Source organism: Rhinopithecus bieti, unplaced genomic scaffold (assembly GCF_001698545.2).
Source record: "Rhinopithecus bieti isolate Rb0 unplaced genomic scaffold, ASM169854v2 scaffold_30687, whole genome shotgun sequence".
NCBI classification, from domain to species: Eukaryota; Metazoa; Chordata; class Mammalia; order Primates; family Cercopithecidae; genus Rhinopithecus; species Rhinopithecus bieti.
In genome coordinates this window covers 128,149-142,772 of record NW_016813366.1, presented here as the reverse complement: position 1 = coordinate 142,772, position 14,624 = coordinate 128,149, and the positions used below count along the sequence as shown (strand labels likewise).

General features: G+C 56.1%; 1 protein-coding gene across 6 annotated transcripts in view; it reads left to right on the top strand.

Annotated features, from left to right (window-relative positions):
- The first annotated feature begins 12,171 nt into the window (after window positions 1-12,171).
- The window catches only part of TLE2 (TLE family member 2, transcriptional corepressor), a 36,424-nt gene continuing 33,971 nt past the window's right edge, over window positions 12,172-14,624 (top strand). For all 6 annotated transcript variants that reach the window (XM_017847993.1, XM_017847992.1, XM_017847990.1 and 3 more), the window contains exons 1-4: window positions 12,172-12,472; window positions 12,548-12,645; window positions 12,963-13,026; window positions 13,480-13,524. In XM_017847993.1, the coding sequence (XP_017703482.1) occupies window positions 12,449-12,472; window positions 12,548-12,645; window positions 12,963-13,026; window positions 13,480-13,524 (231 nt within the window). In that variant the 5' untranslated portion in view covers window positions 12,172-12,448. The remainder of the gene's footprint in view (window positions 12,473-12,547; window positions 12,646-12,962; window positions 13,027-13,479; window positions 13,525-14,624) is intronic.

Sequence of the window (14,624 nt, the reverse complement as noted above, 5' to 3'; positions counted from 1 at the left end):
GCCCCACCACCCTCAAACTCACCCCCGCCACCCTCCCTCCACAAGGGCAGCCACAGAGCTCCCAGCTGGAGCGCGTGGCTGTGTGACCCTGGGCAGGTCCCTAGGCGTCTCTGGGCCTGTCTGCCTCCAAAGCCTGACCTCCCAGCAACTGGATTGGTGGGGAAGGAATTAAAACCCCACCGGGGGCAGCAGCGGGCCTTTCATTCCTGTATTTATTGGGCGCCTACTGTGTGCCAGGCTTGGGTATCCCTCTCGACCCTCATGGAGCCTACAGAGTCATGGGGAAGGTTTGGAAAATAGGCCAAGGCCATTTCAGAGAACACCAAGTGGTAGAAAGAAAAATCTAGCAAGGGCTGGTGACGCAGATGGGGCTGCTTGGCCCAGGAGAGGAGGGGAGGCCCCTCTGAGGGGGTGACATTTGAGTTGAGAAGGGCTTGACAGCAAGAGCCCATCTTGGGGAGGAGGCTGTCGAGGAGGGGGCAGGTGCTCCAGGCAGAGGGAACCCCGAGGCAAAGGCTGGAGGCGGCACTGTGCCCATCCCAGGGCAAGCTCTCAGCCCCTAACTCAGAGGGCCACGGTGTGCATATCAACCAGGTAGCCCAGTGATAATAGCAATGGCAGGCCGGGCGCGGTGGCTCTCTCCTGTAATCCCAGCACTTTGGGAGGCCGAGGCAGGTGGATCATTTGAGGTCAAGAGTTCAACACCAGCCTGGCCAACATGGTGAAACCCCATCTCTACTAAAAATACAAAAATTAGGCCGGTGGCTAACACGTGTAATCCCAGCACTTTGGGAGGCCGAGGCGGGCGGATCATGAGGTCAGGAGATCGAGACCATCCCGGCTAACACGGTGAAATGCCGTCTCTACTAAAAATACAAAAACTTAGCCGGGCGTGGTGGTGGCCGCCTGTAGTCCCAACTACTCGGGAGGCTGAGGCAGGAGAATGGCGTGAACCCAGGAGGCGGAGCTTGCAGTGAGCCGAGATCACGCCACTGCCCTCCAGCCTGGGCAACAGAGCGACAGAGCAAGACTCCATCTCAAAAAACAAAAAAACAAAAATTAGCCAGGCATGGTGGCATGTACCTGTAATCCCAGCTACTCGGGAGGCTGAGGCAGGAGCATGGCTTGAACCTGGGGGGTGGAGGTTGCAGTAAGTGGAGATCTCCCCACTGTACTCCAGTCTGGGTGACAGAATGAGACCCTGTCTCACAAAAAAAAAAAAAAAAAAAGCAATGGCAGCAGAAGCTGTCATCAAGGGCCACTCTGGGATTGGTGACAGTACCCTGCCCCTTTTCCAGGTGAGCAAACGGAGGTCCACAAGGCCTAAAAGGTCTCACTGCAAACCAGAAGCTGGATGAGGAAGATTCAGATTGAGGTTGGTAATACAGCAAGACCCCATCTCTACAAAATCTCAAAAAATGAGCCAGGTGTGGTGGTGTACGATTGTGGTCTCAGCTACTTGGGAGGTTGAGGTGGGACGATTTTGCTTGAGCCTTGCAGGGAGCCATAATCATGCCACTGCACTCCAGCCTGGGCGACGGAGTGAGACCTTGTCTTAATAACAAAGCCGGGCGCGGGGCTCCCGCCTGTAATCCCAGCACTTTAGGAGGCCGAGGTGGGCGGATCACGAGGTCAGGAGATCGAGACCATCCCATCCTGGCTCACACAGTGAAACTCCGTCTCTACTAAAAATACAAAAAAACTAGCCGGGCGTGATGGCGGGTGCCGGTAGTCCCAGCTACTCGGGAGGCTGAGGCAGGAGAATCGCTTGAACGTGGGAGGTGGAGACTGCAATGAGCAGAAATCCAGCCACTGCACTCCAGCCTGGTCGACAGAGCAAGACCCTGTCTTATAAAAAAAAAAAAATTAAAAAGAAGATTCAGATTGGGCCATGCAGCCAGGGGTTTGTTCAACCCCCATCTGTGCTGTGCCTTCCAGGGAGACCAGGCTGGGCAAATTTAGGGCCCGGCAATGAGCTCTCCAGGGAAGGAGGGAGGGTGGAGTTGGAGACAGAGTCCGTGGGGATCCTAGGAGGGGGAGCCCCCAACTTGGTACAGAGGGGTTACATGTGGTGTGGGTGATGGGGTTGGTGCAATGACCAGAAGGCCCCAGGGGTTTAAAAATGGGGGTTGTCTGGGGTACCAGCCCCAGCTCTGCTTCCACACCCCAAATTGTCCCAGCTGGGCCCCGCACATTCCCACACAATAATGACGGTCAGGGCCTTTTCATCTATCGAGCTATTTGATCGTGTGATGACTCAATAAAGAAGTTCCTATAATTATCCCGCCGTACAGGATCACAGTGACGCAGCGGCGGAGGTGGGGTTTGAACCCAGGCTTACGCATCAGTGACACTGGGTCTCACAGCCTCTGGGGGTAGTGCGATCTCTGAGATCTCAGCTGAACCCTACAGGTTGTGTTAGCGCTGGGCAGGTTAGCAGGGGCCTGGCATTGCGTCCACCATGCTGTGTGACCTTGGTGAGCCTCTATTCCTCTATCGGCTTGTCCACTTACTCTCCCAATAAATACAGTGTAGCCAGTAGTATGTTGGGGCCTGGGCAGACCATCCACACGGAAGCGAACAGATAGTATGTGTTCAGAGAGCCACGAGGCCTCTGAAGAACAAGAGAAGCTAAGCAGGTAGGCGGGGGGGAGCTATTCTAGCCAGGCTGGCCTCTCTAGGATGTGATGTTTGATCTGAACGGAAGAGAAAGGCTGGCCGTGGTTCAGACAGAGGGAACAACCAGTGCAGTGCAGAGGTCTTGAGGCTAGACTCTGTGAGGAACAGGGAGGAGGCCTGTGTGGCTGGAGCAGAGGGGGAGGAGCGGGAGGAGGTGAGAAGAGGGAGGCGATGGAGGTGAGATCACATAGACAGAAGTAGGGAGTTTGGATTTTATTTTGAGGGCAATAGGGAGCTATGGAAGGTTCTTGAGCAAGGGAGGGGTGGGATCTGATTCAGAGTTTTTTTTGTTTTTTTTTTTTTTTTTTTTTTTTTGGAGGTAGGGGAGGATAGAGTTTTGCTCTTCTTGCCCAGGCTGGAGTGCAACGGCACGGTCTCAGCTCACTGCAACCTCCGCCTCCCAGGTTCAAGCAATTCTCCCGTCTCAGCCTCCCAAGTAGCTGGGATGACAGGCGCCCGCTACCACACCCAGCTAATTTTCGTATTTTTAGTAGAAACGGGGTTTTACCATGTTGACCATGCTGCTCTCGAACCCCTGACCGCAGGCAACCCCTCTGCCTCAGCCCCTCGAAGTGCTGGGATTACAGGGGTGAGCCACCACACCCAGCCCTGATTCACATTTCAATGGATCATCAAGGATGTGGGCACAATGGAGAATGCATAGCGTAGATATAGAGTGTGAGGGCAGGGTGGGAAAGAAGGACCATTTAGGATATAGTGGGGGCTGGACACAGTGGTTCACACCTGTAATCCCAGCACTCTATGAAGCTGAGGCAAGAGGATTGCTTGAGCCCAGCAGTTGAAGACCAGTCTGGGCAACATAGTGAGACCCTGTCTCTACAAAACATTTTTTAAAAATCAGCTGGCTAGGCCGGGCGCGGTGGCTCAAGCCTGTAATCCCAGCACTTTGGGAGGCCGAGACGGGCGGATCACGAGGTCAGGAGATCGAGACCATCCTGGCTAACACAGTGAAACCCCGTCTCTACTAAAAAATACAAAAAAAAAAAAAACTAGCTGGGCGAGGTGGCGGGCGCCTGTAGTCCCAGCTACTCGGGAGGCTGAGGCAGGAGAATGGCGTGAACCCGGGAGGCGGAGCTTGCAGTGAGCTGAGATCCGGCCACTGCACTCCAGCCTGGGTGGCAGAGCGAGACTCCGTCTCAAAAAAAAAAAAAAAAAAAAAAATCAGCTGGGTGTGGTGGTACCCATCTGTGATCCCAGCTACTCCAGAGGCTGAGGCAGGAGGATGGCTTGAGCCGAGGGAGGTCAAGGCTGCAGTGAGCTATGATGGTGGCACTGTATTCCAGACTGGGTGACAGAGCGAGACCTTGTCTCAATAATAAGGACAAAATAAAGAAATGTTGGGAATACAAATAGCTACCCTTTATGGAGCATTTACTATGTATTATTATTATTATTATTATTATTTTTGAGACAGAATCTTGCTCTGTTGCCCAGGCTGGAGTGCAGTGGTGTGATCTCGGTTCACTGCAACCTCTTTTTCTGGATTCCAAGGATTCTCCTGCCTCAGCCTCCTGAGTAGCTGGGATTACAGGCATGTGCCACCACACCTGGCTAATTCTTCTATTTTTAGTAGAGACAAGGTTTCCCCACGTTGGCCAGGCTGGTCTCAAACTCCTGACCTCAGGTGATCCGCCCGTCTTGGCCTCCCAAAGTGCTGGGATTACAGGCGTGAGCCACTGCGCCCGGCCTACTATGCATTATTGTAAATACTTTATAGGCCTTATTTGAAGATTCTATTAACCTTGCGTTCCAGACAAGGAAACCCAAGCAGAGTGAACATGTCTGGCACTGAGCTGCTGTCACTCTGGGACTTCTCCCCCAGCCGCCCAGTTCTTACTCAGGGAGAGGCTGGAGTTCCTGAGCCCCTCAGCCAATCCTAGTGCCACCACCTGCCATGGGCTCCCAGTCCCTGACTCCCACTGGTCAGAACCCACTGTGACTTCAGCACCCATGCGAAAGTAGGCACAGGGGCCCTCTAACTGTAGGGGTGTCTACCTCTCCCCTACTTCACTACTTCACAGCTGGGGAATAGTTCAGAGATCCACACAGCAAAGCTAGGGGTCAGAGCCTAAGGCTCACTCTGTCACAGGAAAGGGCTTAAGGCTGCCCCATCTTTCTTCTGTCCACTTAGGGTTAGGGTGATCTAAAGGCACTGCTCAAATGAGGCAACTCCTATGCATTCTGCAAAACCCTAACTTAAATACCGAAGCCCAACACCTTTTTTTTGTTTTTTTTTTTTTGAGACAGTCTTACTCTGTTGCCCAGGCTGGACTGCAGTGGCACAATCTCGGCTCACTGCAAACTCCGCATCCCAGGTTCAAGCAATTATTCTGCTTCAGTCTCCTGAGTAGCTGGGACTACAGGAGCGTGCCACCATGCCCGGCTAATTTTTGTATTTTTGGTAGAGACGGAGTTTCACTATGTTGGCTGGGCTGGCCTGGAACTCCTGTCCTCAGGTGATCTGCCTGCCTCGGCCTCCTAAAGTGCTGGGATTAGAGGCGTGAGCCACCACACCCGGCCCCAACATCTATTAAATACTACCACCCAACATCTAGAAAGCTATCCCAACTTCCCAATGAGGGCGGTAAATCCTGGCTGAGCCTGCCCCGACTCCCACCCCAGCTCTGATCCTCCCTCACCCCAACCCTGACCATAGGGGTTCTGAGAGAGTTGGGATGTCTTCCCCTCCTCCCAAACTTGGGAGCCCCTCCTTGAGTTTCCACCAAGGTCAGCCCTGGTTGCTCACAGGCAGAACGGCACGGAGTATTGGTTTCATCAATGAGTTTTGTCCAGCAATCTCACTATGCATGTGGGAAACTGAGGCTCAAAGAGTGGCCCTGGAGGTTCTAGGGAGATGGCTCCCCATGTTCCTGGGTGGAAGGAAATGTGTGTGTGATTTTTCCGGGGGGGGGCACACCGCCAAGCGTGGCGGGGAGCTGAGGCTCAGAGGTCACCCGCGAGCCCGGGGCCAGCGGGAGGGGACAGGCCTGGCTGGTGGCCCAGCAGCTCGGCTGGAGGGGGCGGTAGGCAGAGGTTGGCGGTGTCGGAAGCCAAAGGCTTGGCCTCCCCGAGGGAGCCGCTTTCCCGGCCCGGGTCGGATCAATGGGCTGTAATTATACCGCGCCGGGCCGGGAGCCGGCAGGGAGGGAGCGGGAGCTGGCGGGAGGGAGGTGGCGGGCGGGGGAGCGCGGGCCGGAGAGGTACCCACGTTACTTTGATTGACAGCCCGGGCGGGCGCCGCGCGGGAACTTCTGGGAATCGTAGTCTTTTTCTGAAAACCCGTGCTCCCCTCCAGCTTGCACGCTCGGGGAAACTGAGGCACAAGGACCAGCACTCTCCCCCCCCGGACTACCTATAGGCCTATCCCCGCCCACCATCTGGGAAATAAAACTGAGCCCGTTCCTGGAGCCTCCAGGCTCGGGTAAGAGCTTCAGGTCTTCAGCATGACTTAACTACTCTTTGCCTCAGTTTACCTATCTGTGAAATAGGAAGAAAGATGCAACCTCTGCTCCGCCAGCTAGCCGGGATTTTGCAAGGTAGCATATCGCAGGAGTGTTCCTTGTTTTTAAGGGGAGATAGGCCAGGCTTGGGGGTGACTCGCTTTCCCCTGTTTCCGAATAATAATGGAGCTTTATCCCCCCCGTCCTCCAATCCGGCCGGGCTCGGGCGTCCACTAGGGTCTCAGATTCTAGGGAGGGGGGCCACACTCGCCAAACCCTGCCTGGAACGCCGAGCTCCCTTCCGATTGGCCCTACTGATCCCAGTGCCTCCTGTCATTGGTTGCTGGTCTCCTAATCTCCATTGGCCAATTTCCTCTGTGACGTCACTGGCCCATGTGGGAGCGCCGCGAGCGGATTGGCTGGCGCCCCCAGCCAACCACCGCGGAGAAAGGAATTTCCACAGTAGCTGGGGCGGCCAGGCTGATTTAAGGTGGTCTGAGCAATCCAGGGTCCCAGCGCAGCTTCTCAGTTTTTTCCCTTTTTTTTTTTTTTTCTAAACCCACATCCACATTATAAAACCCTAGCCAGGAACCAGGGACTGAGCCTCTCTGTAGTGGGAAGGGGGAGATCGGCGGCTGAGCTCCTTTTCCCCTCTGGCAGCTTCTTCCCTGATGGTGCAGCTGGGGAAACTGAGGCCCAAAGAGGCGGTCCGTGAAGCCCCGCGTGGCAAATGAAGTCGCTGGGGACTCTGCCCAGGCTGGAACACGCCTGGCAGGTTGCTTCCCTGCTTCCTGCTCTGGCCGGATGTGGTATTTTGGGGAGTTATGCAGTCACAGGCGGCCAAGGGTTCCCCAGTATCGCACGCAGTTGCTGGCAGCTGAGTCTCCCCAGATTCCGCCCGCTGCTCCCAAAGTTGGGGATGTTGCTGCCCAGAGCAAAAACTCCTCCTTCCTGGCGGATCACACACACCAAGGGATGGGGTGTGTTCCTGTGTGCGTGTGTGGTCTTGTGGCTTCTCGGGCAATCCACAAATCTGTATTTACCCTCCCCGGTGCACTGTGCCTGGTAGAGGGATCTGAAGACTGCTAGGTAAAGATCCCCTCCTCCAGGGAGCCTCAGCTCACTCACCGGGCAGTGCGCTCTGTGGCCCTGGGAGGGTTCGTGTCCCCGTACCTCTGTCCCCGCCAGATGCTCTGGGAGCCCCTCCCTGGAAGGCCTGGGGCTGGGTCCTCTCTAGGGCTCCAGCCTCTTGCAGCATGTGGAGGTGGTCGTAGACGAAATATCCACTTATCCACCAACACCAAGCAGTTTATGTCCACTGTGTGTGTGTGTGTGTGCGCGCACATATGGAGGAGATGACAGGAGGCTGAGAGAGATGGCTTTTGGAGGAGACAGTTTTTGGGTTAGGCCTTGAGAAAATGGACTTTCTCCAGCCATAAAAGGAGGGGAGGGAATTCCAGGAAGAGATAACAAGCAGGGAAAGACCGGAGGTGGGAAAGAAAGGGCACCAATTAGGTAATCTGGTCAGGGTGGCTGGAGGGGCTGGGGGTGTGGTGTGATCTGGTGGAGGAAGGTGAAGCTGGCTGGGGCAGGGATGCAGAGGCTCCAGTGCTAGGCTGAAGACCTGGGCATTTGTCCTTAGGGCAATAGGGAGCCAGGGGAGGGTTTGAGGGAAGGAGGGCCAGGCTCCAACTGAAGCTCACCAAAAACAAAGGCTGCTCAGAGGGAGGAGGTGGCTGTGGTCCAGATGGGAGAGAGGACAAAGGCCTGGCCAGGGTGGGGGCTGCTGGGGCGGGGAGAAAGGAGGAGGATTGCAGGATTGGTGCTGGCAATAGAGGACTAGGCTGATGCTCTGGTTTGGAGTATCTGGGGGGCTGTGTGTGGGGACCCTGACAGGAGCAGGGGGTAAGAGTCTGAGATCTGGGGAACCTCTAGGGGAGATGCCCCGTTGGTGGCTGGACGCACAGGGCTGGATCTCAGGGTAGGAACCAGAGGTGGAGCCAGAGCTTGCAGTCTTCCTCATGAGGCGGTCACTGAAGCCTCAAGGGGAGGCAGTGTCTCAGAGCCCTGGAAGCCAGAGGTATGGGTCAAGGTGACATTCAGGTGACCGGGCTAAGGAAGGACAGAGACCTATGTTTATTATTTTTTTGTAGAGACGAGGGGCGGGGCGGGTGATGCGGGTCTCGCTACGTTGCCCAGGCTGGTCTCAAACTCCTGGCCTCTTTGGCCTCCCAAAGTGCTGGGATTACAGGTTTGAGCCACCACACCTGTGCTTAGAGAGGGACGAGGGCCGCCAGGACAGGAGAGCCCTGCAGAGGGAGGTGAGGCTGCTGTGAGCAAGTGTTGCGATGGAGGTGGAGAAGGAGCCACTGGGTTTCCAGAGCCAGGGGCTTTGGCAGAAGAGGGAAGATCTGGAGGGATGCGGTGGCTCACACCTGTATCCCAGCACTTGGGAGGCCGATGCGGGTGGATCAGCTGCCGGAAGATTGAGACCAGCCTGGCCTGGCCAACATGGTAAAACCCCGTCTCTACTAAAAATACAAAAATTAGCTGGGCGCGGTGGCTCACGCCTGTAATCCCAGCACTTTGGGAGGCCGAGGTGGGTGGATCACGAGGTCAGGAGATCGAGACCATCCTGGCTAACACGATGAAACCCTGTCTCTACTAAAAATACAAAAAATCAGCCGGGTGCAGTGGCGGGCGCCTGTAATCCCAGCTACTCAGGAGGCTGAGGCAGGAGAATGGCGTGAACTTGGGAGGCTGAACTTGCGGTACGCTGAGATGGTGCCACTGCACTGCAGCCTGGGTGAGAGAGCGAGACTCCGTCTCAGAAAAAAAAAAAATTAGTCAGGCGTGGTGCGTGTCTGTAATCCCAGCTACCGGAGAGGCTGAGGCAGGAGAATCACTTGAACCTGGGAGGCGGAGGTTGCAGTGAGCCGAGATCTGTAATCCCAGCTACTTGGGAGGCTGAGGCAAGAGAATCGCTTGAATCTGGGAGGCGGAGGTTGCAGTCTGCCGAGATCATGCCACTGCACTCCAGCCTGGATGACAGCATGACTCTGTCTCAAACAAACAAACAAACAAAAAACCAACAAGAAGGAAGATGTGGGGTGTGGACAGTTGCAGACAATGAGGACGGATGCCACTATGTGTGCTCAAGGTCCTGGCATGGGAGATGTTGGCCTCCCAGGGGAGTGAAACACCTGCTGGAAAGGGTTTGGAATCAGCACTTCACAGACCCCCAAGAACCTGGAATCACAGGCTCTTGGCAACGTGGAATGATGGCTCTCCCTGTTTGTGAGAATTTCTGAGCAGGGAATGAGGCCAGTGGTTTCTGGCTTTAGGCTGGTTGTTGAGCACTTGCCGTGTGCCAGGCCCTGCAGGGACCTAGACAGGCTCAGTCCCTCCACAGCCTTCTTCGTGGTGAGGGAGACAAACAAGGACTCGAACAACCTCCGAGTAAACATACTCACATCCAAAACACACTGTGGGCTGGGCACGGTGGCTCAAGTCTGTAATCGCAGCACTTTGGGAGGCCAAGGCGGGTGGATCATCTGAGGTCAGGAGTTTGAGACCAGCCTGGCCAACATGGCAAAAGCCGATCCCTACTAAAAATATAAAAATTAGCCAGGCTTGGTGGTGGGTGCCTGTAATCCCAGCTACTTGGGATGCTGAGGCAGGAGAATCGCCTGAACCCAGAAGGCAGAGGTTGCAGCAGTGAGCTGAGATCGCACCACTGCACTCCAGAGACAATAAACAAAACGTGAAAAAAGAGATCATCAAGGGGAAAAGGGGGAGTTTTGTGCAGAACCTTGTGGGAAGAGAGACGAGTTTGGATTTGAGGACAATAGGGAGCCAGTGAGTACTATACACACACACACACACACACACACACACACACACACACTTGTATCTTTATCCCAGGCTCTCTCTTTTCCTCCCTTCCCAGAGCTGCCCAACCTCATCGTTCAGGTCTCATTTCCAAGGCTACCCTCCCCCAAGAGCCCTCTCCCAGACACCCCCGATAAGCAGGTTTCCTCTTGTTAATCTCTATCACTGGCCCCTAAACTCTTCCTCTGTCTATACAAATAGACCCATAATTATCAATCTGTGAATCTGCCTAGCCTGTCACTCACATCCCACAAACTCAGAGAGGGCAGGGATCTGTCTCCTTTATCCACCCTTATAATCCCAGTGCCTGGAAGGGTGCCTGGCACGTCGTAGGTGCTCCGTAAATATCTGTGGGCTGGAAAACGATGGCTTTAAATTTGATAAGGGCTTTTTTTTTTTTTTTTTTTTTTGAGACAAGGTCGTGTTCTGTCACCCAGGCTGGAGTGCAGTGATGTGATGTCTACTCATTGCAGCCTCGACCTCCTGGGGCTCAGGTATCTCCTGCCTCAGCCCCCCAACTAGCTGGGACTACAGGTGTGCACCACCATGCCTGGCTAATTATTTCTGCATTTTTTGGTAGAGATACAAAAAATGCAAACATTTATTTTGTATTGTCGCTGCGTTGTCCACACTGGTCTTGAACTCCTGGGCTCAAGCGATCCTCCCTCCTCAGCTTCCCAAAGTGCTGGGGCTAGAGGCATGACCCACCACTCTTGGCCCATTGACCTGGCCCGTTGACAAGGGCTCTTGTGCCCGTTACAAAAATGGGTGTTTGTAACCCTAACCCTTAGGTACCGTTAGGTGTTCGTTCATCTAAGGACACAGGTCCAAGCATGATCAAGGGGCATGGATTTTCCCCTGTTTTGTTCCCAGCTGTGCCCCAGTGTCTACTGCAGTGTGTGGTCCACAGTATGCACTCAGTACATGTTTGTTGATTGACTTTACGAACCTCTCCTGAGGTTTCTCCGGAGAGAATAAGAACTTCCCGGGTGGGCCTGAAGAATGCTGGCTGGATGTCTGTGGTTTCTGGTCGGGGCTGGAGCCTTTGCCCTGGGAGAGACTTGAGTCTGACGGCAGAGCTGTGGTTCTTCCAGTTCTAAGTGGGACATGGCCCCTGCCTTCAAGAAACCCAGTCTGAGAAGGGAGACAGCCCAGTCCACTGGTGATGGCAGTAGGAATACAATTCCTATCTGTGGAAGTTTGCTCTGTGTAGGGAAAGGCTGAGGGCGTTCATGCACCATCTCATGTAAGTGTAGTACCTAGTGCCGTGGCTCCCGCCCGTAATCCCAGCACTTTGGAAGGCCGAAGAGAGAGGAATGAGTCCAAGAGTTCAAGACCAGCCTGGGCAACATAGTGAGACGCTCCCGCTCATCTCTGCAAAAAATTATAAAATTAACTGGGCATGGTGGTGCACACCTGTAGTCCCAGCTACTCGAGAAGCTGAGGGGGAAGGATCGCTTGAGCCCAGGAGTTCGAGGCTGCAGTGAGCCATGATCGCCCCACTGTACTCCAGCCTGGGCAACATAGCGAGACCCTATCTCTGCAAAAAATTAAACACTAAAGATCGTGCACCATCCCTGACCTTTTGCAGAGACTACTGAGGCCCCCAGAGGTTGAGGGCCCTGCCCGATCTGGGAAGCGGTGTTTGCTGTGAGATTCCCTTCCTGGCAGGGCTCACTGCGAGCGAGCGCTTGGCAAGGCTGCGTCCTCCTGACCCTTCCATCTCAGCCCAATGTCACTTGCTCAGAAAAGCCATTTCCGACTCCAGAGGGGCCCCCGCCCTCCGCAAGCCCCCGCAACGGTGGGTAACGCGGTGTGAATTTCTTCACTGGTGTTTCTCCTCCCGCCCCTCCGGGAGGGGGCGGGGACCCTGTTTTGCGGCACTGGGCGCCTCCCCACTCGGCCTCAGTTTCCCCACAGGCCCAGGGACTGAAGGAAGGGGCGGGTGCCCGGGGGCCGGGACGCCGGAGGGGCGGAGCGCGCGGAGAGTGGCGGGCGGGACCGGGGTGCGTGGGGCGCGGACGCCACCTTAAGGCGGCTCAGCCCGCGGCTCCCGGCGAGCCGCCGGAAGGAGGCGGCTCCGCGCGGGGCCCGCCGCCCGCGCCGGCCGCCGCGCCAACCGGCCGCGGCGGCGGACTTCATGCGCCGGGCCGCGGCCGCCCTCGCCGCCCCCCGCCCGGCGCTGCTCCCGCCCGCCCCGCTGCCAGGCGCCCGGCCCGGGGAGGGCTCCCACGACCCGGCGCGCCGCGCTTGGGGCGCGCGCCAGGGACTCCAGGGTCCCTTGCCCCGCGCCGCCTCTCCCTCCTCCCTCTTTCTTCGGGCAGCCTCCCCCCCACCCCACTTCAGCCTCCCCCACTCTTGCAGCCTCCATATCATCAAGCTCTGGTGGCGCTTGGAGGGCTTCCCGGATCGGCAGGATGTACCCCCAGGGAAGGCACCCGGTGAGTGGGGCTGCGGAGAGGGGTCCCTGGTGTCCTGGAACTCAGACCCTGACGTCCCTCCCCAAACCCCCCCAGACCCCGCTCCAGTCCGGCCAGCCCTTCAAGTTCTCGATCTTGGAGATCTGCGACCGCATCAAAGAAGAATTCCAGTTTCTCCAGGCTCAGTACCACAGGTGAGGGGGGCCGCCCCGGGGGCCGCGGGAGTTCACCTGGGCGCGGGGCGGGGCCTCCGGGGTACGGGGCGGGGAGGAGGGGCTCCCGGGGCGCGGGAAAGGCCTCCAGGTGAAAGCGCAGGTGCAGAGGGGTCTGGGGACAGTCAGAGCTGGGGCATTGGGAGCCCAGGAAGGGGCGGGGAGGGACTGGGACAGGAGGTGCTGGGAGGAGGGAGGGAGTCTGTAAGGAAGTCGGGAGGGGGAGATCCAGCCCCTCACTTTGGAAGCCGGCCCACATGGGGCGGTTAGGAGCCCCTTGCCCTCTCTTTCCTTCCCAGCCTCAAGCTAGAATGTGAGAAGCTAGCCAGTGAGAAGACGGAAATGCAGCGACATTATGTCATGGTGAGGGCACTTATGATGCCAGGGTGCGGGGAGAGGCGGGCAGGGCTTTGAGCCACGGTGGACTCTGGGGTAGGTAGGTCCTTGCCCTTCTCCGAGCGTCATCTTCCCTGTCTGTACATTGGGCGGATTTGGGATTTCAAGGTCTCTCTCTCGGAGGGTCCACCCAGCTCCGGGAACAGGGAGACAGGGAGGACCCCTCGCCTGATGGGGCCAGGGCCTCTGGACGCTTCCTACCTGCCCTGCCTCTCTGGGGAGAGTAGAGGGGGCCCTTCCAGGCAGAACCCCAGCTTCCTCCTCTGGGCTTCTCCTCTGAGACCCCGTGGAGCTGGGGGTGCTCTGCGTCCTGCTGTGATCTCCCGAACCTGGGGGCTCTTGGAAGACCCTGGCATCACCTGTCTGGAGGAGGGCACCCATCTCCACTGCAGAGGTTCTTACTTGGTTTTTCCTTTTCAGTATTATGAGATGTCTTATGGGCTCAACATTGAAATGCATAAGCAGGTAACTGGGTTGGTGTTAAGCATGTTCAGGAGGGAGGGTGGGGTTCTGGAAGCCCTGGGAGGGACCCAGTGTGGGCAGCCAGGGCTACAGCAGACCTAGGGAACACGGGTCTCATCCTGAAATCTCCGCAGAGGTCACAGAGGGCCCATCTGGGACCAGGAAGGCACATTTCAGCCTCAAGGAAGGAAAATGAGTCCCAACTTCTGAAGACAGTAGCCAGCAGTTGGAGTGTCCAGCAGAGAGGCAGGCAGTGGGCAGGGGCCACCAGGCATCCCCATCAAGGAGGGCACATAGCAGAGGCAGGACAGCCAGGCCAGGGAGGCTGTGGAGGTGACTTCTGTCCTGGGAGGGGGCTGGATGACCACTCTTCGAGGTCCCTTTCAGCCCAGAGCGTCTGAAGTTTTGAGATGGACTCCAGGTTCTGTTCCTGCTTTGAAGCTTCTCAGACTGGTCTCAGTGTGATTGGCTGGAAGGTTCCGAGATTGTTCTCCAGGCCCTGAATTTGATGCCATGGTTCAGACTGTGACCCCACTTTTCCAAGATAGACCTCAAAACTCTGTGGCTGTCTTCAGGGCTTTGAGACTGACCCCAGTGCCATAAGGCTCTGAGCCTCTTCCAAAGCTTCTCAGTGTGATCCAAGGTTCTGAGGTAGACCTCAAGGTTCTGAGAGAGACCTCAAGGTTCTGAGATAGATCTCAAGGTTCTGAGAGAGACCTCAAGGTTCTGAGATAGATCTCAAGGTTCTGAGATAGACCTAGGGTTCTGAGATTGACCTCAGGGTTCTGAGATAGACTTCAGGGTTCAGAGATAGACCTCAAGGTTCAGAGATTGACCTCAGGGTTCAGAGATAGACCTCAAGGTTCTGAGATAGACCTAGGGTTCTGAGATTGACCTCAAGGTTCTGAGATAGACTCAAATTTCTGAAATTGACCTCAGGGTTCTGAGATAGACCTCAAGGTTCAGAGATGGATCTCAAGGTTCTGAGACAGACCTAGGGTTCTGAGATTGACCTCAGGGTTCTGAGATAGACTTCAGGGTTCAGAGATAGACCTCAAGGTTCAGAGATTGACCTCAGGGTTCAGAGATAGACCTCAAGGTTC